The 23,147-nt window shown below is 43.0% G+C and overlaps 4 protein-coding genes across 6 annotated transcripts in view; 3 read left to right on the top strand and 1 right to left on the bottom strand.

Moving 5' to 3' along the window:
- The first annotated feature begins 2,636 nt into the window (after positions 1-2,636).
- On the top strand, positions 2,637-4,947 carry MAGOH (mago homolog, exon junction complex subunit). The gene is made up of 5 exons (XM_080349156.1): positions 2,637-2,753; positions 2,881-2,939; positions 3,044-3,154; positions 3,449-3,531; positions 4,126-4,947. The coding sequence occupies exons 1-5, from the start codon at positions 2,666-2,668 to the stop codon at positions 4,223-4,225; spliced, it is 441 nt and encodes a 146-aa protein (XP_080205282.1). The 5' UTR covers positions 2,637-2,665; the 3' UTR covers positions 4,226-4,947.
- Positions 4,948-5,310: 363 nt separating this feature from the next.
- Positions 5,311-12,588, top strand: CZIB (CXXC motif containing zinc binding protein). 3 transcript variants are annotated; one of them, XM_080348992.1, is made up of 8 exons: positions 5,311-5,589; positions 5,669-5,752; positions 6,337-6,393; positions 7,166-7,247; positions 7,744-7,775; positions 8,232-8,309; positions 11,479-11,544; positions 12,351-12,588. In XM_080348992.1, exons 1-8 carry the CDS (start codon positions 5,584-5,586, stop codon positions 12,426-12,428), a joined length of 483 nt encoding a protein of 160 aa, XP_080205118.1. In that variant the 5' UTR covers positions 5,311-5,583; the 3' UTR covers positions 12,429-12,588. The 3 variants fall into 3 exon arrangements, with proteins under 3 accessions (XP_080205118.1, XP_080205119.1, XP_080205120.1); XM_080348993.1 differs by lacking the exon at positions 11,479-11,544; XM_080348994.1 differs by lacking the exons at positions 5,311-5,589; positions 5,669-5,752 and adding an exon at positions 6,018-6,071.
- A 2,445-nt stretch (positions 12,589-15,033) lies between these two features.
- On the bottom strand, positions 15,034-21,526 carry CPT2 (carnitine palmitoyltransferase 2; the record flags this gene model as incomplete). The annotated part of the gene is made up of 5 exons (XM_080348391.1): positions 15,034-15,365; positions 16,748-18,052; positions 20,248-20,354; positions 20,478-20,558; positions 21,396-21,526. The coding sequence occupies 5 exons, from the start codon at positions 21,524-21,526 to the stop codon at positions 15,034-15,036; spliced, it is 1,956 nt and encodes a 651-aa protein (XP_080204517.1).
- A 1,400-nt stretch (positions 21,527-22,926) lies between these two features.
- The window catches only part of SLC1A7 (solute carrier family 1 member 7), a gene marked incomplete at both ends in the record, with an annotated part of 47,210 nt that continues 46,989 nt past the window's right edge, over positions 22,927-23,147 (top strand). Inside the window, one exon of the mRNA XM_080349123.1 lies at positions 22,927-23,067. Coding sequence (XP_080205249.1) covers positions 22,927-23,067 — 141 coding nt within the window. The remainder of the gene's footprint in view (positions 23,068-23,147) is intronic.

Below are 23,147 nucleotides of genomic sequence, written 5' to 3'. Positions count from 1 at the left end.
ATGTGCCAGTCACTTAACCCTGAGAAGGAAACTAGATGTAAATCCAGGCAAAGTACATACACGAACTGCCTTGTGCGGGTCAGCTTTTCATTAAAGTTCTGCTTTTGCCTCCAAGCATCTCAACTGTGAACAGAAAAGACTCATGTATGTTCTGAAGCCAAATACATTTTCCAGTGAAACCTGGTCAGATTTAATATCCCCAGTATTCCTAACCATAATGTAAATGCAAGAAGAAAAGTCATTTAACATTTATATTAAAATTTACACTCTTAAACTCCAAAACTTATAGAAAAACCTTTTAGTTTCTTTAGTGAACATCTTTAACCGAATGTCATTTCAGTTCACGAAACTTCTGTCTTGTTTCATTGACACCTCTGAGGTGCTTCTGTGGAATCTGCTTCAAAATGAATCACAATTCTGATTTTCTATAGAAAAAACTCTAATTTCTAAAGATGTCTTTACTTTTGTAATGACATCTGGCAGAATTCTGAAGATGTTGTTCCATTAACTACAGGTAAGGATTACATTTACTCCCAACAGACACAGGACATCACAGTGTGTCACAAGCCAGATCACACTGAACAATCCAACTCCAATACAAATGCAATGTGTACTACCATATCAGACTGAAGAGTGTTGTGCTTCATAATTTAGCTGAGTTGTACATATTTTGTTTTAAATCTTTATTTGTAAACAGATTCTCCAGACTACTGATCATTGTCCCTCAATATCCTTCAAATTCCTTGGGAAAAGCATGACTAACTTAGGCAGAGGAGAAGGAGCTTGACCTCTTACCACACAGTGAATGAGTTCATTAGCTGTTCAAGAGTGAGCCTTCAATATTTCACCTTTGCTCCACTATTTTAATCCAATGAAGTCCTAAAATATGTCCAAAGTAGCTACTTAACCCTGATTTATAAGTGCCTAGATTTAAACATTCCTATTTTTCCAGAAAAATACTGTATTGCCTGCCATTGTAACAATTCATGTTAAAGGAAATCAACCACCAATCCAAACATTTTTTGGTTTTGACTATACTAGTGAAAACTTAGAGCTCCTACACAGTCAGAAGAGGAAGCCAGATCACAAAACATACAGGGCTCCTGAAAAACAAACTGCAGTCAAATATGGCCTATCAGTGGGGGGTTTAGTCAGTTTACATACAAATGATGTCCAGATGTGGACACCTAGGGCTTTCCTCCATGCAGAATTAACTGCGATCAAAAGGTTTATTCAATTATTTATACAATACCATACCAAAGACTATGTTATTTTAATGGACAGATTAGATCTGGAAGCACTTCAGCAATTTTAACTCAGTTTGTAACAGTAAATACTGCCAGACTTAACCCTGCCATAATTCTATGCAAGCAGTGAGCTTCGGTAGCCCTGTAATTACTGCCTACACCTGGGACGTGATGCAGCACCACCTGAATGAAATTAACTTCATCAGTGTAAAATCCATTTTCAGTGCTATCACAGCACAAAATGTCCTCCCCCATTCAGTGCCCTCAATAAAAAGTGTCCCTTCTAGTGATGAGCATGAGACACCCCCTTTCTAAATATCTTATTTCAGAAGGGAATATTTTACAAAAGGGCAAGTCTCCAGCCATTTCTCTCAACAGTTCCCCAAAGAGCAAGGAGGTCGATAGTGCCACCAGTCTCGAGCTTCCAGCCACCAGTGACGAGACTTGGTCACCAAACTGGCACCAGTGAGGAGGCACAGGGTGCGCTGGGGCAAACCCAGCCCTGGGAGGAGCTCGGCGGGGTTACGGCCTTCGTCCCAGGGAGGCACAAAGAGCCCCAAATTCTAGCACTGTAACACTAAACATTAATGTCTGGGCCCATAACAAAAGGCTAACTAGACCTCAGCTTTCTTTTGTTACTGTTACATCTAAGTATTACAAGAAAGCCTTTATTAGGAACAAGTGGGTGGGTTAGACTGGGTGATCTCCAGAGGTCCTTTCCAACCCCAACCATTCTGTGATTCTGTGATTTAAGTAGGAAATTTTCATTTTCCACACAGAAAAAAAAAAAATAAAAAACCCCTCAAGTTTCAGGACCAAGCACGCAACATGTCCTTCACCCACCGACGGACCAAGCACGCAACATGTCCTTCACCCACCGACGGACCAAGCACGCAACATGTCCTTCACCCTCTGACGGACCAACACTTCGACGGGGCTTTCGCCCGTTCCGTGTCTCAGCAGCGGCACCTGAGCCATCACTGCCACCGCAGTGGTGCAGGGGCAGTGGATGCGATCATCAAGCGATGGGATAACTTTTTTCTGTCAGACATTGCAGATTTAACGAGAGCACAGCCTGGTGTCAGCTGCCCGGGGTCCGGCCACTCCCGTGCCGCAGGCGCGAGCCTTTGTTCTGGGGAAGGTGGGCAGCCCGTGAGGGCTCACCTGTACCTCACCTGTACCTCACCTGTACCGCTTCGTGCCCCCGGTGACTCGGCGCGTCCGGGCCGGCCCGGCCGGGTCTGGCCTGAGGCGCTGCCCTTCCCCCGCCTCCCGCCCGCACCGGCGCCGCCTCAGCCACCGGCGCCCGCCAGGGGGCGGCCGCACCCGCCGCGGCGGTGGGGAGCACGCCCCGCCCCGCCTGCCGTGACGCGCTTCGCCCGCGCCGCCGCGGTGCATGCCGGGGCGGTGGCGGGACCATGGCGAGCGACTTCTACCTCCGCTACTACGTGGGACACAAGGGCAAGTTCGGCCACGAGTTCCTCGAGTTCGAGTTCCGGCCCGACGGTGAGAGGCGGGCGGGACCGGCGGGACCGGCGGGTGGGGGCCGGGGGACCCGCGCCCTGCGCTGCCGGGAGGACGCGGGGCTGGGCCTGGCGGGGCTCTAACCTGTGTCTGTGTCTGTGTCGGGCAGGGAAGCTGCGCTACGCCAACAACAGCAACTACAAGAACGACGTGATGATCCGGAAGGAGGTGAGCGCGCGGGGCCGGGCGCTCGGGCCGGGCCGTGCCCGCAGCTCGCCGGGCCGTGCCCGCAGCTCGCCGGGCAGCGCGGTCATGCCAGGTGTCGTTTGTAGGCCTATGTGCACAAGAGCGTGATGGAGGAGCTGAAGAGAATAATCGACGACAGCGAGATCACCAAAGAAGATGATGCTCTGTGGCCTCCACCAGACAGAGTTGGCCGGCAGGTTGGTGAACAGGTTCTTTGCTAATTGCTGCTTTAATTTTTGTGTATTAGCTTGTTAGAAGCATCACTGAACTTTTTCTTCATGTCACTATTATTTCTAGCCAAGAGGGAAACCAATGCTATTGTAAAACCTGTGCAATGCCTAAAGACAATTTAGTTGTGACAGTTAATATGATTCACAGATTAGCTGCATTTAAAACCTTTGTAATAAAACTGGAACAACCATCCTCTCAGTACTTAATTATTTCTTACCACAAAGTGGTAATTTGACTTCCTATAATATTTTACTTTTCAGGAGCTTGAAATAGTAATCGGTGATGAACACATCTCCTTCACCACGTCAAAAATCGGTTCACTCATTGATGTAAATCAGTCAAAGTACGTACTCTGCTTTTTTATGTTGCTGTTCGTTTTATGTAGAGATCTATATTAGAAGTTGCTGGTTACGAGGTACTTGTATTTTATATTGTTTCAAAGTACACATCAGTTCCTGAGGGCACAAGTGCTCTGTGTTCCCACCTAATGAACCAAATGCTTTGAGACCATGTCATTACACGCTGTATTTTCAAACTCTCCAGGAGGTAACCTGCCTGCAGGAACCAGTCAGGTGCCGTCAGAGTCTGAACTGAACCCGCACTGGCCCCTCCACACCAGTGTCCCTGGGGGAACCAAGACTTCTGTCGTTCACCTCAGCTGAAAATACTGGATATTGTATTTTGTAAACCCAAAGTGATGTTACTACTTGTTTTCATGACAAAAATGCACATTTTGTCAAGACTTACAACTTGCAAACCTGAACTGTAGAATGTTTTTATCAGTCCATGCAGGATGAAACAAATCTGTTAATGTCTAAGATGACTTCTGAAAAGTCTCCCTATAGGCTTTGTTGCTTTTTAATAGGTTAGTTTTACAAACTGCTCTCTTAGAACATCAATCTAACTTTTTTTTCCTTCCTTCTGTTGTGCACTGCAGAGATCCAGAAGGCTTGAGAGTGTTCTACTACCTGGTCCAGGACCTTAAGTGTCTAGTCTTCAGTCTTATTGGACTACATTTCAAGATTAAGCCAATTTAAATTAAACAAACTGAAGTTTGTATTGCAGTACCGGGGGGAGGGGGGTAGGCTGAATTCCAGGGCTGTTTCTGGCCTTGAAGTTTTTATGTATGTTAGAATGTTTGTTTTGGTTTGGTTTGTTTTTTTTTTTTTTTTTTACAAACTGTCAGTGACTGTCTTAATAAAATGGTGACATCTGTATTGTTAATTTGTAAGTTCTGGTGAGAAACTGACTTCCTAACACTTCTTTTGTCACAGTATGTTCAGAGTATGTGTATCACACAAAGCTGTATTTCACTTATCTAGGCAGCAGTAGAAAATGGGATTAAGTCTGGCTCTGTGATATGAAACTTTTACCAGCTGTCAAGATAAACTTCTGTTGCTGCCCTGAGTTGGATATTCTGTTAGACAGCTCAAATACGCAAAACAACTGAAGCCCAACTCTGAACATGACAACTGGTTATAGCAAAGACATGTGAGCTTCCCAAGCAGTGCTGCTGTGTTACCTGTTTGCCTTCAGAGCAGGAGACCACAGGCTGCCTGGGAGCCATCCAGGCCCTTCACTGGCACTCTCATCCAGCCTTATAACTGAAATTAAAAGTAATGGAGGATGTATTTACTTAAGTTCTAGACTAGCTCATCTGTTGTGCAGGATTTATTAAGACACTTAAAGAACCAGACTTATATCAACTTCAAGTGGTAATTTCTGTGATGTGCTGTGTGAGAACCCCACGCTGGTCACAGGCTCTGAGGTGGTTCCCTGTGGAAGCTCTGTCAAACTCCACCCTTGCTTTCTCTAGCATCTCTGTTTTTTCCTAAACCAGTAACCACTGTCACTAAAAACAGATTGTGATTAATTGACCTTTTAAAAGGTGGAAACATCCAACCCGTATTACCTGTGCCAGCACCTCTTGCTTTCCCTCATCACAAGCACGGTCAGTCCTTTCCACCCTCCACACACGCCTGCGCCGCTTCCCCGCCACCCTTCCCGTTCCGCCCTCACCCCCGCACCGGCCGCCCCGCTCCCCGGGGCCCAGCCCGCCGCTTCTCCCGCCCGGGGGCGCTGACGGCCGGGGCGCTGACGGGCCGCGCCAGTGACGGGCCGCGCCGGCGGGCGCCATCTTGGTCGAGGGCAGCTTCGGCTTCCGTGTCGGCTTCAGCGCGGCTGAGAGCAGCGGGCGGCGGCCGCCAGCTTGGCTGAGGGCACAGCGCAACGCCGTGGAGGTGGAAAAAAAGCAACAAGCAAAACCAAAACCAACACAACAACCCACCACTAAAAACACGCAGGAGGGGCTTGAAACCCGCGGCTGCTCGCTCGAGGGGCGGGACGGGGTGGAGTGTCCCCGGTAGCGCGGCGGCCGCGGGCAGGCTGTGCGGCCATGGGGGTAGGTTGGAGCCGCGGCCGGGCCGGGGCGCGCCGAGCCGAGCTCTGCATGGCCTCTCTCAATGCCTCTTGCCTTGCAGAGGATCGGGCTGCAGCTGCGCGCCACGCTGGAGAACATCACCCGGCTGCGGGCCGAGGGGGAGGATTTCCGCTGGTACCTCAAGGTGCGGGGCCGCGGGGAGCCGGGAACGCGGCCGGTGTGCGCGCAGCCCGCGGAGGGGCCGGGGGCAGCTGGCGGGGGAGGCCTGTGCTGGTACGAAGGTCACATCGCTCCGCTTAAAAACCGATGTGGTTTTGTCCACCCAGTGCAAGCAGGCTGCTACAGGAGCAACGAACGTGGTGCTGTAAGCATAGAAACACATATATGTTAGTACGTGTATGACGTTATACATTGGTTTGCAGTAATGAAAAGACTTAAGTTCAGGTGTTGGTCAGTGCCCCTGCTAGTGAGGTGGTTGCTAATCCAGTATCCAAGTAAAGCAGGTAATGTTGAGATGCGCTGTTCCCATCTTATATTTGGTGACCGCACTATGGAACGTGTTTTCCACCCAAGATGCCGAAGGGCAGACAGACCCTCAGGGCTGTTGGGATGGACGGCAGCTGGGGTGGGGATTGTGCATCTGGAGGGTTCACATCAGCTCCCTGGATCTCACAGGGCTACACAGAGAGCTCTCACAGAGCTAGGCTTAATTCCATTTCTTAATCCCTAATTACTGACAGCTTTAAATTCTCTATGTTTATTTTTCAGCTGAAATGCGGGAACTGTGGTGAAGTTTCTGAAAAATGGCAGTATCTGCGATTGATGGTACGTTTCCCTGTGTTGTAACTCGCAGCAGAACAAAAGGGAGAAAATAAACCCGCCTCTTACATTTTAGCATCAGGGATGCGAATACTTGCACTTTTGATGAGATAGTATTCTAATAGCTATATGTATTCAGAAAATGCTGTCATATTCCATATTAAAAATAATATATAGAGAGTGTTAATTGAAATATGCCATTGGAATGGTGACTGTTAGTGACAAAGTGTTTACGTCGGCTTTCAAATGCTGCCTTTCTGTAAAAATGTCATTTGAAAGCTAATTCTGAAGTGGTATTAAATAAGGTTGTGCCTGTAGCATATGCCTCCGGTGCGGATGGATTTTTTTGGAGGAGTTTAGGTAACTCAAGGTGAGTTACTCATGTTAAATTAGCATTTGGAAACTGAAAAAGCAGGATAATATTTGTGAGGGATGAAAGAAGGTTCTGTTCTTAAGAATAATCATCCTTTTTTGTTGCATACTACTGAGTGGTAAGAATGTATTTTGAGGAATTAATGGAACACACCTATATGAACAAGACATAACTATTATTCACTATTTTAAGTGTAGAACACGATTATTCTTTGATAATCACAGATTTCTGAACTATAGATATCTCTAGTGGTAGGTTTTGTTGTTGTTTTTTTAAAAAGCCTTCTTGTTGCAACATTTTTAAAAGTTAAAGACCATGGTAAAAATTACTTTACCTTTGCAGAGGTTTCCAGTGGCTCAGCCAGACTGCTGTTAAAAACTGTGTCACTGTTGTCATGGTTTTTAGGACAGTGCTCCCCTGAAAGGAGGCAGAGGGAGTGCCACCATGGTGCAGAAGTGCAAGTTGTGCTCCAGGGAGAGCTCCATTGGTATGTGCTTTGCAATTTAAGAAGTGTCATCCATTTTACACTTTTTCTCCTAAGTTTATTTTTTAGTTCCCATTTTTGCTTGACACTGTTTGTAAAGAGCATTCACTAGGGATTTTTCTTCCTTGTACACTGGCGCTTGAGTTCACAACAGGTACATACTTGCCATCATGCTCATGAAGGAGACAGCAAGACCTCCTGCTGAGTCCAGGTTTCTGCATGAACAAAGCTCATATCCATAATGTCATTTTACAGAAGTGTGCTATTTTTTTGCATTGGTAGGATAACAAAATGGTGTCATGTAGATTTCTCAGTAGAAGTGAGAAAAATTCAATTCTACCTGTTGAGGGCCAACTGCAGGAACTGCTTGGTTACTTTGTTTCTTTTACTTTGTATAAGGAAATTTCTTCCAAAGAAGCAGCTGGTGCTTGGTTTGTGCTGAATAAAACTGAAGACGTGATGCCACTCACTTTCGCACTTCTGATTTTTTTTTTTTTAGATATTTTAAGTCAGACAATCAAGCCTTACAATGTAAGTTTGTTTTCTTTTTATATAACTGGTGAAAGATAAATAAGCAATAATAATATTTTGAGGTTTTACTTTATCATCACATTCCTCTTTCGACAGCACAAAAAGCTGGTGTTCCGCCCTGACAGAAAACTGTCTCTTGTAGATTCCTGCACACAGTCTGAAGTGTAGAATAATCTGATACATTTCATAAGCAAAACACAAAACTGTATCACTCAAATTAGACGTGATTTTAATTTTTGATTTTAAGTGCCTTTAATAGTTTCCTTTTGAAGGCTTCCTTGTGGCAGATTAAGAAATTCTAGATAATTGCTACCCATTAAATGAGTCCCAGGATTTTGCTGTCACTTGGGACGAGAGTTGATAGTACTGTCTTTAAAGCAATTAATTCCTAGACGAATGCTTGTCACTGTCTTTCCCTGTTAGATGAAAACTAAGGGTATTCTGACTCAATTATAGGCCGAAGACAGCGAGAAATTCAAAACAATAGTGGAGTTTGAATGCCGAGGTCTGGAACCAGTTGACTTTCAACCACAGGTGAGCTCTTATTTGTGATTTGTTTCCCAGTTTTAAAGAGCACTTCTTATAGACCTTAAAGTGATAAAATACAGACTATTTTAAATGGTCCTGCTCTTACTGGAACATCCTAGACCTCCCCAGTTTTCCATCCTTTCCACAGTTCTTTTACTTCATTTGACTCCAAAAAAAAAAACCCACAAGCAGCTAACACTAACAACTCTGGTATTCTTTGTGCCAGTAAAATCTAAAATTAAACTTGCCTCAGAGTCTTGTTCAAATTGCCTTTCAGATGACTCAGCACTGCTCATTCAATTAATCTGAAAGGTCTTCATTGCTTGGGTTATTGCAAAAGAGTCTTTCTCAAAGGGGAATTTTGAGAGTGCGTAAGTAGAGACCCTCACTCAGGAGAGCACCACTTTGCTTGTTGGCACATTACAGAGAGTAAATGAAGTTTAACAGTCTTCAGTATACAGCCTCTAAAAAGCTGAATTTTCTTTGAAACGTGACATCACTAAAGCCACAGGAAATGAATGTTGGCGTTTTTTCATTTGAAAATTGATCAGACACAGACTGAACATAGTCAGCAGTTAAAGACTGTTGTAAAGCACACCTCAAGGTCTAGAGTTAAAGGATTTCTTCAGGACCAAGCCAGTCTTCAGTGATTCATTTGCGTGTGAATGGTCATGTTGTATGCAAGTTAAGTCCCTACTATATTTAACCTATTATTCCAGTCGGATTAGGTGTAAATAGAATGACAAATATAAACTTGTCTTATCCTTCCCTCAGACTGTGACACCCCACAACAAATTTGGTATACATAAAATCACCACTGCAGTGTGCTCCAGAAACAACTCTTTTAGTTATTTAATTAAGTGAAGCCCATCTTTTTGAGGAACAGAATGGTTATTAGTTTATTCATGTTTGAAGGCTTTGCAGCCAGACCTACGAACTTGCACTTCAAGAAAAAAATCTATGAGGAGGCTACAAAATGTAGATGTTTATAGCTCTGCATCCTATCTGTCAGTTTTATTTTTATCTGCAAAGACTTTACAGCTGTAATAAAGCTTTTAATTGAATACTCTCAAAGTTTTGTCAGTGCACTCTATTAGAGAGTACATTTGAATCCCTGAGCAGATGCTTCAGTGACTTTTCTGATGCCTAAATGAGTAAATATACAGAATTTTGCAGTTCCAAACAATTCCATGAACTGCGATGTATTTTACATGATCCCAGCCAGCCTGTCTTCTCCACAACTTTCAATCTGGCTTTTGAATAGCACCAAACATAGCATATGGCCATAGCATTACTGTTATTTTCTTTGTAGTTTTTGATAGCCGTAATACAGCCATGCCTGAAGTCAATTTAGAGTGGCTTAATGCTTGCACATCTTATTTAAATTATAGTCATTTTCTAAAAGAAAAAAAAAAAAAGTCTGAAAGAGGAGAAAGTATTCTTTGACTCTCTGATATAAACCCTCTTTTCCTACCTAGTAGCAGCAATAAATTCAAACTAGGTACTCGTGTTTTCTAATAATGGGTAAGGACAAACTTTTCCACCCAAGTACTTCTCTTTCTTGTTTAGTGTGCTTGATACATCTGCTGCAAATCTGATAAATAATTTTTGGTGTTACTTGAGGATAATTCAGCTCCTTTTCTGTCCTTATCTCTCAAGTAAATGCTTCATCTAAAAACCTGAGGTTTCTTTATAGAATTTCTCTTAAATCTTCTTTAGCTGTTGGTCCCTGGCCAGTCAGCAGAGGGCAGAGAAGTCACAGTATGTCCCAGCTCCCTGTTGCAGAGCTTAAACAGGTCTCTGACGCCAAAGCCATAAGAATGCAAGTCCTGTGGAGTGTCTGGTACAGAAGCTTGTAATTCCAGTCATATGGCTTCTTGTTCCTTGGAGTGCTGGTGAATATCTCCAGGTGGCAAAAGCAGAGTCTGCTTTTATTTTTCTAGTGTTTGCTCTATACTGCAACTCTGCTCTTTTGTCCCATGATGCGGATCTTCCTCTCCACCCTGAGCAGTTCCCTTGAGACGGGCTTCTGACAGTTATATAAAGGCCATATTCACACTGTGCCTTGCAGATAGCTCTCCTGTTGTTACGTCTGCCACACTCTGTGGTTTATTTAACTCCCAAGTGCTTAACCTTCCATTCATATCGTGAAATATTTTTAAATCATGTGGCTTACTTCACGCATTCTTACACAGTTAAATGTCTGACCAGCACTAGTGGGGATTTCTTTATCAAAATGCAAATGTAGACCCCTTGCAGAGAACCTGGTAGCAGCTACCTCTGCTCTTTAGCTACTTCTTAATACAATTCTGTAGTTAGCAATGGCAATGTAAGAAACCTTCCTGGGTGCTACAGAGGTGGCTGGGATCTGTAAATGTGCTTTTAAAACTAATACAACTTAATTTACAGCTTGATAACTGTGAACCCTAAAATGAGAGAGCTATTCCTACAGAAGATGAAACAGAACACCTTGTTCTTTTGCTGTATGCCGTACCCAATTCACTGTTTCATTCGTAGTGCTGTCCTTTCCTTCAGCTCTTTAGAAACAGCAACAGTAACAGCAGTGGAGAACACTCCCCTTTCAAATTACTGTTTTGGTGCACTCATCTGTTCATTCCACCAGCTGAGCCTCCTTTCATGCAAGGCTCACTGGTCACTTCTGTACCTAAATCCAACACAGGCTGTGCCTCTTCTACAGTGTCTTGCATTCTGACAATATTTAAGCCAAAACTATTAACTCTCTTACGCATTTTCCTTTTATTGTTTTCTTGCAGTGTAAGTATACTGTAAAGTTATTTTATACATAATGCCTGTATGGATTCTGAACACAAAGCTATTAGTAGTTGGATGCTGCTACATAAACTTAAAAATGTAGGTTTAACATTATCTAGAATACTTGGAAATTCCTCTATGGCAAGAAAAATAGAGGAGCGGTGTTCCCTCATTGTACTCTGTGGTTGCTTAGATTGAATTTTCCCAATTCACAAACAGGGTCACAACCTTATACTGACTCTTAACCAGGAAAGAGCTTGACCATTCTTTCTACTTAATTTTAAAATAAATACAATAAAAGTTTGTGCTGAGTTACTTTCTCTCAAAACATGTTTCAGTGATTGTATTTATTATTTTCTTGGTACAATATATTCTTAAAAACTTACTGCCACTGTGTCTGCAGGCAGGGTTTGCTGCTGAAGGTGCAGAATCTGGCACACCTTTCAATGACATAAACTTGTTAGAAAAGGTATGTTGTCTGAGTTTCATTAGTCAATTTAATTATCTAGCTTTTGTCTAAAGTACACACCCTGCACATGCAAGACACTGTTATGCTCTTTCATGTAGGCACTGGAAGGTCATAGATGGAGAGAAAAACTAGATCAACTATGAACAACCAGCATGACTAACAGAGTCATTTTACAAGTATGCATTTGGTAGCTTAACAGCTGACAAAGGTAGAAATGCAACTTTTAAGTCACTCAGGAGTTCCAGAGAGTAAACACTTGGAATGTTAAATGGCTGGGGTTATTCAGAGTGGTGAACTGATTCTTCTAGGAAGATGCCTGGTCTCTTTCCTGTGCAGACATATTAAAAAAGAATATACAGACTCTGTCCTTCAGAGCTCAGGATAATGACTCCAGGACTGCAAATCTTCCTTGGCTGTGAGCAAGAATCTCAAGGTCAACTCTGTTCCCTGGTATCCTACTTGGCAGAGATCTGCTTGTCTGCTTACCCACCTGACCAGGGTATTGTAAATGATAGATAATCCTTTCATCTGCTGTGGTTCCCATCTTGTCCACTACAGGCTGTGAACTACATATGAAAAAATCATTTTTTGAACACTGAGACTGAGGCACATTTAATTTCAAGTCAGTGTTCTTGTTTCTGTCAGATATCAGAATTTAGTTTAGTCACTGCACAGTTCTTTCCACAGAAATCTAAACCACAAACTTGTAAGTAAGGCTTAGTTTCAGTTTGAATTCCAGTCTGTGTTTTAGACATGATTGCATTCTATCCTCTGTGACTAATACTGTGAAATCTTATTTCCTATAGGATTGGAATGACTATGATGAAAAAACAAAGGAATCTGTTGGAATCTATGAAGTTACCCATAAATTTGTAAAATGCTAAGTTCATACCCCTAATAAATCTTTACATGCTTATTGATGGAGGAGCTGTAACCATCAGAGATGCAGTTTCATCTGAGTTACTTTTCACATAGCTGTACTTCAGAAATGGAAACCTAAGTTGTACTTACTGTCCCCAAGAAGTCCTAATAAAATATTTTCCACAGAGCACTTTTGAGATGGCCTCAGTACAAACTGAAGTAGCACATACACTTGACTGAACTGTGCCATTTTCTTAATGTTGTCTTTGGGAATATGTATGGTTGTGACGAACTGTAGCTTAACCACTCTATCAACAACAAGTACTTAAAAGACTTACTGCCTTTAAGTTTTTAATAGCCTGTCACCAAGAATTACCCACATTTGATTTTCTAACATAAGCAAATAAGGTCTTTTCACTCACCATTTCTATCATCAGAAAATGGCAATAAGTAAAGGGACTGCATTAACTGTTCAAGTGAAAAGGTACATCTTTAATAGCTTTCTGCCAGTTCAGGTAAAGACACTGAGGTGAGTTTACTGAGAACACTTAATAAGCTTTACTGCTATTGACACACATAGCTGTTACATCTTCTGAAAATCTGAGCATGTCATTAAGTAAACCTCACTCATTTCTAGTTAAAGACAGACTCTCTACTTGGCAACTGTGCTCACAATCTTGCCAGCTGTTCTCATGTTAAAAAACAAACAAACAAAAAAACACAACAAAACCAATCATAAACACAACCCCCAAAACTTTCTTTAGTGAATTAAATTCAAAGGCTTTTAGTCTAATTATCATTTCCCAATATATTATTTGCTTCATCCCCCACAAATGATCAGTGTCCTTTCTTTGTTTAAATAAGCAAGATCGTGGTATGTTTTAAAGTAAATTTTTCAATAATCCTTTCCAGCTGATAAATAGAAAGCACATTACAGATTGCAGAGGAAGCAGCCCTGACTACAAAAAGTTTATAAGCCATTGGGCTTACATATTTAAAGCATGCCTCTCCTAGCACTTGCAGTTCATACTTCAAGATATGGCATTGCTTATACTTATTGTGACAAAAAAGACACTGGTAGACCTGGCAGGTAAGATATCCAGAGGATGAGTAAAGGCAAGTAGGTTTCTGAACCTCATTTGTCACATCCAAGCAACATGCTCGGACTTTTACATTCTGCTGATATATTTGGTTGCCAAGGTCATGGTGGGCTGTGTGGACAGACATGAGCTGCATTAGTTTTACATGGAGCTGCAGAAGCAAGTGCTGCTGTGCTGTTCAGCTCCAGAGAAAAACTCATCTTCCCAGAAGAAAAACAGGGTGGAAAACATCAGGGTTTAGAAGGCAGAGGAGTTCAGGTTACACATACCGTACGTAGCAAATTCTGTGCAAAAAGGGCATCTCTGTTGGAATCGCAGCAACTCTGAGCACCTTTGGTGTCTTGCCAGACAAAGGCTCCTTCCCCTTTTGTAGCTGGCGGAGTTCCAGTTGTGAACAGCACACAAGGAGCTGTCTGCATCAGCTTCACCTCACACCCACAGTATCACCAAGTTTCACTGATGTCTCTGCTTAAGCTCTCCTGCAATCCTTTAGAACTTCTGCAACAAGCCCTAATACGTTAATGACACAGCTCTAGACACTAGGACTGGCATTTGCTACAATAAATGACATCCAAAGTTCTAGAAGGAAACAGGAAAACATGCTGTTGAGGTTACTTTTCCACAGTAAGAGGACACTTGGAAAGAGAAAATCAAAAAAGATAAGTGTTTTTTTCTTTTTTAAGGCACAAGAGCACAGGTTTATGTAGCAAAACAAAAGCTGATTGTTGGACAGACTTGATGTATGGAAAGGGAGAGCCAACACTGCAACATGTTTTCAGTAGTATTGTTTTCAACCTTTATAAGAAATGAGCTATTGATAAAGGGACTACCCATACTGTACAATTTTGATATGGCAATAAAGGAACTTTGCGGTTATTAATATAGTTTTATTACAATAGTCTCTCTTCCAATCAATTTAACAACACGGTGATTTCATGTTACTGAAAGCCCCCCACGTCATTTTCTGTTTCTCAAAAAGCTGTTAGAGTGGAAAGGCTTCAAGCAGTTGAGGCACACTCATTTCCAATATCAATTGAAGTGTAAAGAGGAAAGTGTAACAAGCTAGTAAGCAAACTTACTGCAAGAGTGCAAATGTAACCACTCCTTCATATTTAAAATTATTGCATATATTTCTTTAAAAGCTAACAGTTTAAGAGTGGTATCACAGTGCTGTTGTCTGTCTGAACACTCATGGAACACAGACATTTCAAGTTCATAAACACAGTAACTGCTTTGTATTTTAAATAACGATGCTTTAAGAACATGTGAGCTGTTGGAACACATGGATCTGTTACTTAATTTTGACATTGTCACTGTCAATTCCTGAAACGTGCATTCAAAGTCTGTACTTGATTTCTTTAAAATAGATACAAATTTAATAGAATCTAGCAGTATTCAAGTTCAGTGAAGATAAATGAAGCCAATTAAGCCGGGCAGTCTTAGACACATTGAACACTGATTTGTAGGCCAATTAGGCATAGTTTGCATTTTGTACTGCAACTGTAAAGTGCTCCAACATCTTTAAGTCTTAACTACTGATTTTCTTGCCCTTTAAAACATTAAAGATATCTTCTAGTGACTTGTGTATACACTGAAGGAACTCTTTACCATTCCTAGTTGGGTAAGAGGAAACATTACAACCTACGAAATCATCGTGTACCTGATATCCTACTCCAAAGCCATCAGACACCACCGGGCCAAACCCCCCTAACTGCACAGCGGGGCTAACCAACGTGCTTGTAGAAATGATGTTGTGATTAAGCCGAGCATATGCTTGGTCTTGATAGAAATCAGGCAGTGCAGCACCTTCGGATGAGGCTAAATAGCGCAAGCCAAAGAGATGTCGGTCAAATCCCTGACCTGTTAAAATAAAATAACAAGTATTAGAGAGATTATTTTTGTGGGAAGGAAACTCACTTATTTTGACATCACATTATTTTTCAGTCACAAAAGAGGAGGTCTATAGAGCTGGGGTTTATTTTCGTACTTGCAGGAATTGTTTCTCAGAACCCAGGCATTCTGCACTTCAAATGCATGTATCTGAGGAAATGAGAGCTTGCTGTTTTCCTGCCAGCCTCAACCAAGAATCATGTTAGTAAATAGAAGTGCAATGTTAACAGACAATTTTAATAATACATCGCATTCTTTGATGAACTGTTTATCTGAACATATCCAGGTTGTTTAAAACAGAGAAAGGCTTCTCTAAGATGTATAAATCTAAGGAGGAAGAGGACCTTGCCTCAACAAAAAGAAGCAAATTTTATACTCTATGGGGTAATGTTCAACAGTCCATTTTACTGAAACAGTACAACAAGTTACGCTTCTGGCAAGCATAACTCAAAAGAAAGCTGTATGGGGATATAGCGGAAGATTTGGCAAGGAGGTTAGTTAAATGTAAATACACTCAAGTGACTTGCACCTGTCTGTAGAAAAAGCACATACATCACACTAATTGTTTTACTGGCCTTGTGTGCTTGATGAGTAGAACCTCTGTGTTAGATAACATAGGCCTGTGAGAAACCCTAGGCACCTTATCACTATGTCTGAGATTCCTGCTTTGTTGTGAGAAAGAGCAGGAGGCTGCGCCTGCCTGAAGCCTTGAAATACAGGCGAGCTCAGTGATCTTCCAGCAGGGCTGAACTGACCAGTGCCTGCGTCCCCGCTGGTGTCACCTCTGCCTGGGAACTTAGGTGTGGCTTCGGAGATCCCCCAGTAGAGAGGTAACTAAAATAAAATTTGCTCTTTGCAATGCATTCGTGACCTCTGGCTCTTCTTGCGACGTGCCTGCGTATGTGTGCACAAAAGCATTTAGAAAAATACCAGGAGAAGCACAACCAAAGAATTAGTTTGTTTCTTGTAGCCTTTATCCCCTGCAGGGATAAGATAGTAACTCATCAGACATAAAGCCAAAGTTCTTGGTTGTGTTGGGGAGTACAAAATGCACTAAATATGTATTGAATCTTCAAATAGCCCAGCTGCTATAAAGACAAAAACTAGAGTAACAAAAAATTCTGAACACATTAACAGCAAAGAGAGAAGCACAGAGGCATTCTCCTCCATCAGGAAAGGAGTCTTAGAAGATGCATTTTAAACTGCAGCCTTCTGTTACTGTTTTTGTCAAGTTTACATTAACATTAGACCTCCATCAAAATTAAATTATTTAGTTGTGAAATAAATGATTACAGCAACCTTAATAGACATTTTAGTGTAAAAGCAAGAGTGTTTGACATATTCCTACTTACCCATAGCAGCTTCTTTTGTCAAGCGGCCATGGTATTTTGAGCACTCCTCTATCAACTTCTGAAGCTCTTCTGTGCTATGTTTGGACGGCTCCCTGACAAAAGCTTCCGAACATTTCTTTGTATGGATAGACGCAGGACGTATAGTTTCTGTACGACCATGTTTGAAAGCTGCAGTACTACAAGACTCATATGTAGCAACAGTCTGGTTGTACTGTCGAAGGAAAGCCATCTGGAAGGCAAGCTGAGCCACCGCATCTGGGCTTACCTTCTTCTGCTTCAGAAACTCCTTGCCCCCATCATGGAACTGAATCAGATTAAGAGACAGTGATTCCACACTGGTATCAAATTTCTGTTTGGCTTTGGTAATTCCTGCTTTTAAGGCATCATTCAGCTTAAAGTCAAGTTTCTGCACGGCTCTAGAAGAGTCTACTGAAGCAGGCTGGGACTGGGGGCTGATGGCTGGGGCCTCGGTGCTATCCTTAAAAACCTCATTCTGGAACCTGAGCACAGCCACACCATCTCCCCAGGAATGTTCAAAATTCACTCCTGCAGTGCCATCCTTAGTTATGATAAGATTAAAGGATTTGTCATACCAGCGGTTAGCACCATCTCCATGCAACATGGTGTGGGACAAGTGCACAAAGTCTTTAACAATAAAATCATCTAAACTTAAACAAAACACAGCAGAGTCTATTTTTTTAAGAGCTTCTTCGTTGCCATTATCCAGTAGATTCTTTCTCAGCAATGCCCACGTATCTCGGTTTTCACTGGAGAGGTAGCCAAGAGGAAAGGCCGGGGCTGGACTGTTGTCACTAAGGATGTATTTCAAGTGTGCTTGTATTTCTGAAGGTTTCAACATATTTCCGTCTCTATCAAGAACATCAAATATATAAAAATTCCCATTTCTCAGTACCAGTAAATGTTTTGCGTTTTCATCTGTGTAAAGCTCATCTCTGTCGAGTTTAGGCACACGCGTAGAATTGAAAAGCCTGAAGTACTGAGACATATCTAGGGGGTATGCATTGACCATGTAGGCACCAAACCAAGAAATTGAAGAAGGCACAAATCGGATAATTTTTTTAAACATCTCAGTGTCACTTTTTTCTGGATTGAGGTGAAAAACCTCTGGTTCAAGATAACCAGCCCTGAAGGTCTTCATAAAACGTATAGCAGAAACAGTCATGTTCGTAGCTCGTATGAGCTGATCGTTATATTCAGATTTTGGATCAGGATTAAAAGACATAAACGCATTAAAATTCAGAACAACAGGTTCACGTGCTTTTAGGTACATGTCAAACCAGGGACCTGAAAATGTAGAGTTAAGAAATAGGTCAGAATACAAAAGCAGCTTATTGAGTCAGACCACAGGTTCATGTAATCAGTGCCCTGCCTCCAACAGTGATCTTGAATAAACACCTGTTGAAGTGCATACAAACAAGGCAAACAAATGCAGTAATTCTCCCAAGGATTCTCCCAACCTCCAATTATGAAGAAAGGTACTGTTAGCTAATTGTAAAAAAACTGTATTTGCAGCAATCCATATCAACAGCATCAATGTCATCAGCAACAAGGGCCAATCTCCAGGTTTTCTGTATGGCTCAGTCATAAACCATAACCCCTGCAACATAAAATGCAGCTCTTCAGCACTACATTTTCATGCACACCTCATATTTGGAGTGGAACATGCCTTCGCCTACTCTTAAGCTATTCATTTCTGCAGCTCTCTGTCACTGAGGGCACGCTTCTCTTTAGAACCACCTTTGTTTTTGATCTAGTATCTCCCTCATTCCTGGCAGCATTCCTTCATCTACACTTACTATCTTGCATTTCCACCTCCTTCTGTCCACTACAATGATCAGAACAGGACAAAACATTTGACACCGATGCATCACCATCTGTCTCTCAAGCTGGGACTGCCTGGTTATTCTTCCAGGCCCAGAACAGACTTCAGAAAGCAGAATTATATTTGATGCCCACAGATCTCTTAGTCTGTCAGCATATCAAGAAACATGAATGTGACCCAAATGTTTTGTGCTTGCCAAAACCAAGGGAATGAATCACAGCTCTAAAAAGTAGTAACACCTTTACACCTGTCTATGAGCAAACAAAAATCCAGGGGGCACAGACAGTGGAAGGGGTTTTTGAAATAGGTTCTATTTCATCATCTTTAACAACTTCAAACTCAGCAAGCTCTGGTATTGCATGCTGACTGGATGCAGATCAAGGAAGCAAGCACACACCAACTCCATCTCAAGGCAGCTGATGTATAAAAACCTATTATTCCAAGCCTGGATCAGTCCCAAGTAGAACCTTCAAGCTGGGCTGTAAAAGGGCAACAAGTCACTCAAGAACCTAAGCTACTGTATTCATTTCGGGTCCTCACAGGTGAGTAATGAGCATTCATCTACAGTTTTAAAACCACATCTGTTGCCATCATGTACCCTTTTAACCTCAGACTTTAAAGTCCAGGGCAGAGGCAACTATACATACTTTCAAAAACCAATTTCAGGTGGAACAGGTCTTTTATGAGGCCTACAAAATAATGACAACTAAACAAAAAGAAATACAAACACCCCACAGTTCACAGACAAAAAGCAGCATGATGGTTAGTGTTGACAAACACCATAAAGCCACCAGTTAAAACCCCAGATGCTGTTCAAAGTGAATGGAAAGTAAAAGATAACAAACTGAACACCAGCTTTTGTGAAAAAATCTGGTATTCTCTATAGAATTTGTAGGTAGGTAACACCCTTATAGGGAGTCTCAACAGACAGCAAGGAGTGAAATGCCTTTGCTGGGCAATATGCAAACTTCTACTTCCATAGATATTTGAATATTTCTACCTCTGTTGCTGTCCATCCAATACTTTCATAAGCAGACACTTGTATTTGAAAGTCAGTGTAAGCAACAATAGGAAGAATAATGAAAAACTATATGCATAGTCTTCCTGTATTGGTTTTTATTCTCATCTTTCTCTGCCTGTCCCTCCTTTTCTTTTGCTCTTTAAAATAATACAGTTTTGTAGTTTTAGGGGTTTAAGTCAGAGCACTGATCACTTCTGCCTCCCAAAGCTTAGTCATATTCTCTGACATGCCCCTCAGAGTTCAGTTTTCTTGCTAAATAACTTAAAATTATTTGAAAATCATTGCTTTAGTTTCCTTAATGGAGTTATCAGCTAAGCTCCTCTATTAACCTAAACAAATACCAATACAAAAAGACAAAAGATAAACCTTGGAAGCTCAAAGTAACTCATGAAAAAATACTCCTCCTTCAATATCCAGAATTCTGGTATATATGAGTTAGATGAGGCACATTCTTCTTTCCACCGGAGTCTCAGAATTTGCTCAAATACAGACACAGGCAGTACTCACAGCATGCTATTGCAAGTTTATGGAGTAGAGAACTTAAACTACAGCCTATTTTATTTGTAGCATTATGAGCTGCCTGTTATCAAGCCTGGTGATCTACAGACTCCTTCTATATCCAGTAGGCCAACATACCTGTGATGTAACTTGTATGCTTGTTCTGATTGTCTTGAGCAACCAGTTGCTCATGCAGCTCTCTTCCAATTCCCTTTTCAAATTGATGTGCAAGTTCTTCAGTTTTCCTACAGCAATCGATAAAAGAATAAAAATGCTGTCACCTGTCACAAGCTATGTTTTTGAGAATGTAACACTTGGCTTTGAAACAGCACATGACACTGCAATATGTCTATCTTGTCTGTCCATACCTGAATTGGTCATCGTTTAAAAGCGGTTTCTGGGCATTTAGGTATCTCCTAATTGTATCTTCTAGTTTGGGAACTGGCAGTCTGAAGGAAGAACAGAGAGATATGCACTTTATGAGCATTAAAGAAGCCTCAGTTTCTTACATAGTAGTCTCTCTTTGCCTCCCCTCTTTCCTGTCCTAAATAGCTCAAAAGTTGCTTGTGGGAAGAAGAACAGGAAGATATGGACAAATATCACCACAGCATAAGGTTCTTGGAAAAAAAAGCTGTAAAGACAACTTGATTGTCTTGTTACAAAGGTATTGCATGGAAGGGTCTTAATACCTTACATGGAATACAGTGACATGAACCGTTGCAAGAAGCAGCTATATAGAAGGAAGGTTTCGTTCAGTGGCCTCCCCTGCACTGGGACCTCCCCTCACTGCTAGCTGTTCAACATTTACTTTTTCTTGCAAATTTCCTGGTCAGTATCTTTGTCATCTTCCTCAGCCTAAACACGAAAATGCTCCTTTTCCTTTAAAAGAATCCAATTACACTCACGAAGGTTACTTTGCAACCTGAAGGGATGTTTCAGTAGTAGGATTATAGTAATTTTTACGCTTTAAAAAATAAAACCATTGCTCTCCACTGTGATTTAAAAAGAGCACACACGACAGAAGCGACTAGCAGACCCACTAGCGGCTACACAGCCCCAGGCAGAGGGCATTTCTCTCCCGTCTCCTCAAAGGTCACTCCAGGGCCGCCGGCCCCACACGGCCACCTGCCGCCGCCCTCTGCTCCGAGTCCCCGGGGCCGGCAGTGAGGCTCGCTCCCCGGAGGACGGACGCTCACTCCGGCCCCCGGCAGTCGGCGCCTCAGGAGGCCGCGGGACGGGCTGTCCCGGCGGACACAGCAGGGAGCGGAGCAGCGGCCCCGCCGTACCTGGGCAGGCTCTTCTGGTAGTGCATGGTGGGCACGATGCTGCGGTGCAGGAACTCGGCAGCGCCCGCGCTGCTGTAGCCCCGCCGCCAGCGCGCCGCCGCCCTCCGCAGCACCAGCTGCCGCGCCGCCATGACGCTCGCGTCAGAGACCGGGAAGCACCGCCCGCGCCCGCCGCTGCCGTCCCGGGGCCGGAGGGAGCGGCTGCCGCCACCCGGCTCAGCCCCCCAGTGGTGCCGTTGAGCGGCCGCGCTCCTCCCCGGGGGATAGGCTCACAACGCCCGCCGGCAGGGCGGGGGCGGCCGCTCGGCACCGCGCGGCGCGGTCACGGTGGTGCCTCGGGGGAGGGGGGTTCGATCCCCGGGACCCGGGCGGGGGCGGCCAGAGCGCGGCCCGGAGGGGTTCGGTGACACCGGCACCTTTGTCCTGCAGGGTGGGGAATCCCATGCAGACGGCTGAACTAACTGACCATACAGTATGCCGATCCTGCCTCCAAAGAGAACAGTTTTATCTCTCATGAGCTTTTTTACTCATACATGACCATGTAACACCAAACACCATATTACAGTATGAAATATAATATTGTAAACACAAATTTTTTGTACTGTATTGAATATGTTCCATAAACGCACCGAATAACCCTGGAATCACAGAAATGTTTTGATAGGATAGCCTGGCATGGCGGGCACTTAAGGTGATGTATTTTTACCAGGTGCTCACTAGCATAAAAATCAGTGTTGGGATTGAACACAGACACGACAAAGGAAAGGAAAGCAATCCCCACGGCTTAGTCTGATAATCCTCTGAAAGTAAATTGGCCCTACTCTAATCAACATAGTAGTTGGAAGAAAAGTGAAATCGTTTCACTTCCAAGGTAATAAATGCCAAATGCCAGAAGGTGTCCTTTCATGTTTCAATATACAGCTATTTTCTGTTCAATGTGTGTCTCTTATGCTACTGATTCAGCCTGTTTTCACTGTGAAAACAAAAAGCCCGAGCCTGCTTTAATTAATGAAGTTCAGTTTCACCTAGCTTGCCCTGTTGTGATAGTCCAGTTCAAAATGTTACCTGCTCTGCCCTTTAGAAAAAGTGCAGTAAAGTTGCTTTAACCCATCTCAGTTCATGACTCTCACTGTTACCTTTCCAGCTTTGGATGTCCAGACCCCAAACTGGGGCGACCAAGGAACACACTCAATCACCATCTTTCTCCGAGGAGTGTCACTTTGTTTTGAACCGGTCTTGTTTTAGAAATACTACTGCATTCTGTTCTAATTTTCCAGAGCCCCCTAATCTTCTTCCAGGCTCTTAATGATGTAGTCGCTAATAGGATTGTTGGTATTAATTTGGAACAATAATGCCAGCTGCTTGCTTGGTGGCTATTGGCAGAGGGGTGACCTTGCAGGTCAGCTAAGCAGAACTGGAAGTGCTTTGATCTGATCTATCCAGAGCTACATCTGCCCACCCGAACGAGAGGAACGAGTGAATTCTCCCTCCATGGGATGCTGATTCTTCTCCAAAGAGCACACAGGACAGCATGGCAGTGGCTTTTGATGCAATCCTCGCTCGGATCAAGGATGTTTGTAAAAGGAATGGTCTGCTCATTCTCTCGGTGTTGTCAGTCACCATTGGCTGTCTTCTGGGATTCTTCCTGAGGACAAGGCGGCTCTCACAGCAGGTATGTGTGGCAGGGCAGTGTATCACTGCAGAGAAAATACCCCACTTATGTAACAACAGACAGAGCCATGTGCAGAACTT

The sequence above is a fragment of the Nesoenas mayeri genome (genome assembly GCF_963082525.1).
Source record: "Nesoenas mayeri genome assembly, chromosome: 8".
NCBI classification, from domain to species: Eukaryota; Metazoa; Chordata; class Aves; order Columbiformes; family Columbidae; genus Nesoenas; species Nesoenas mayeri.
The sequence above is the reverse complement of the archived record's forward strand: the minus strand, read 5'-3'. Positions and strand labels throughout refer to the sequence as shown.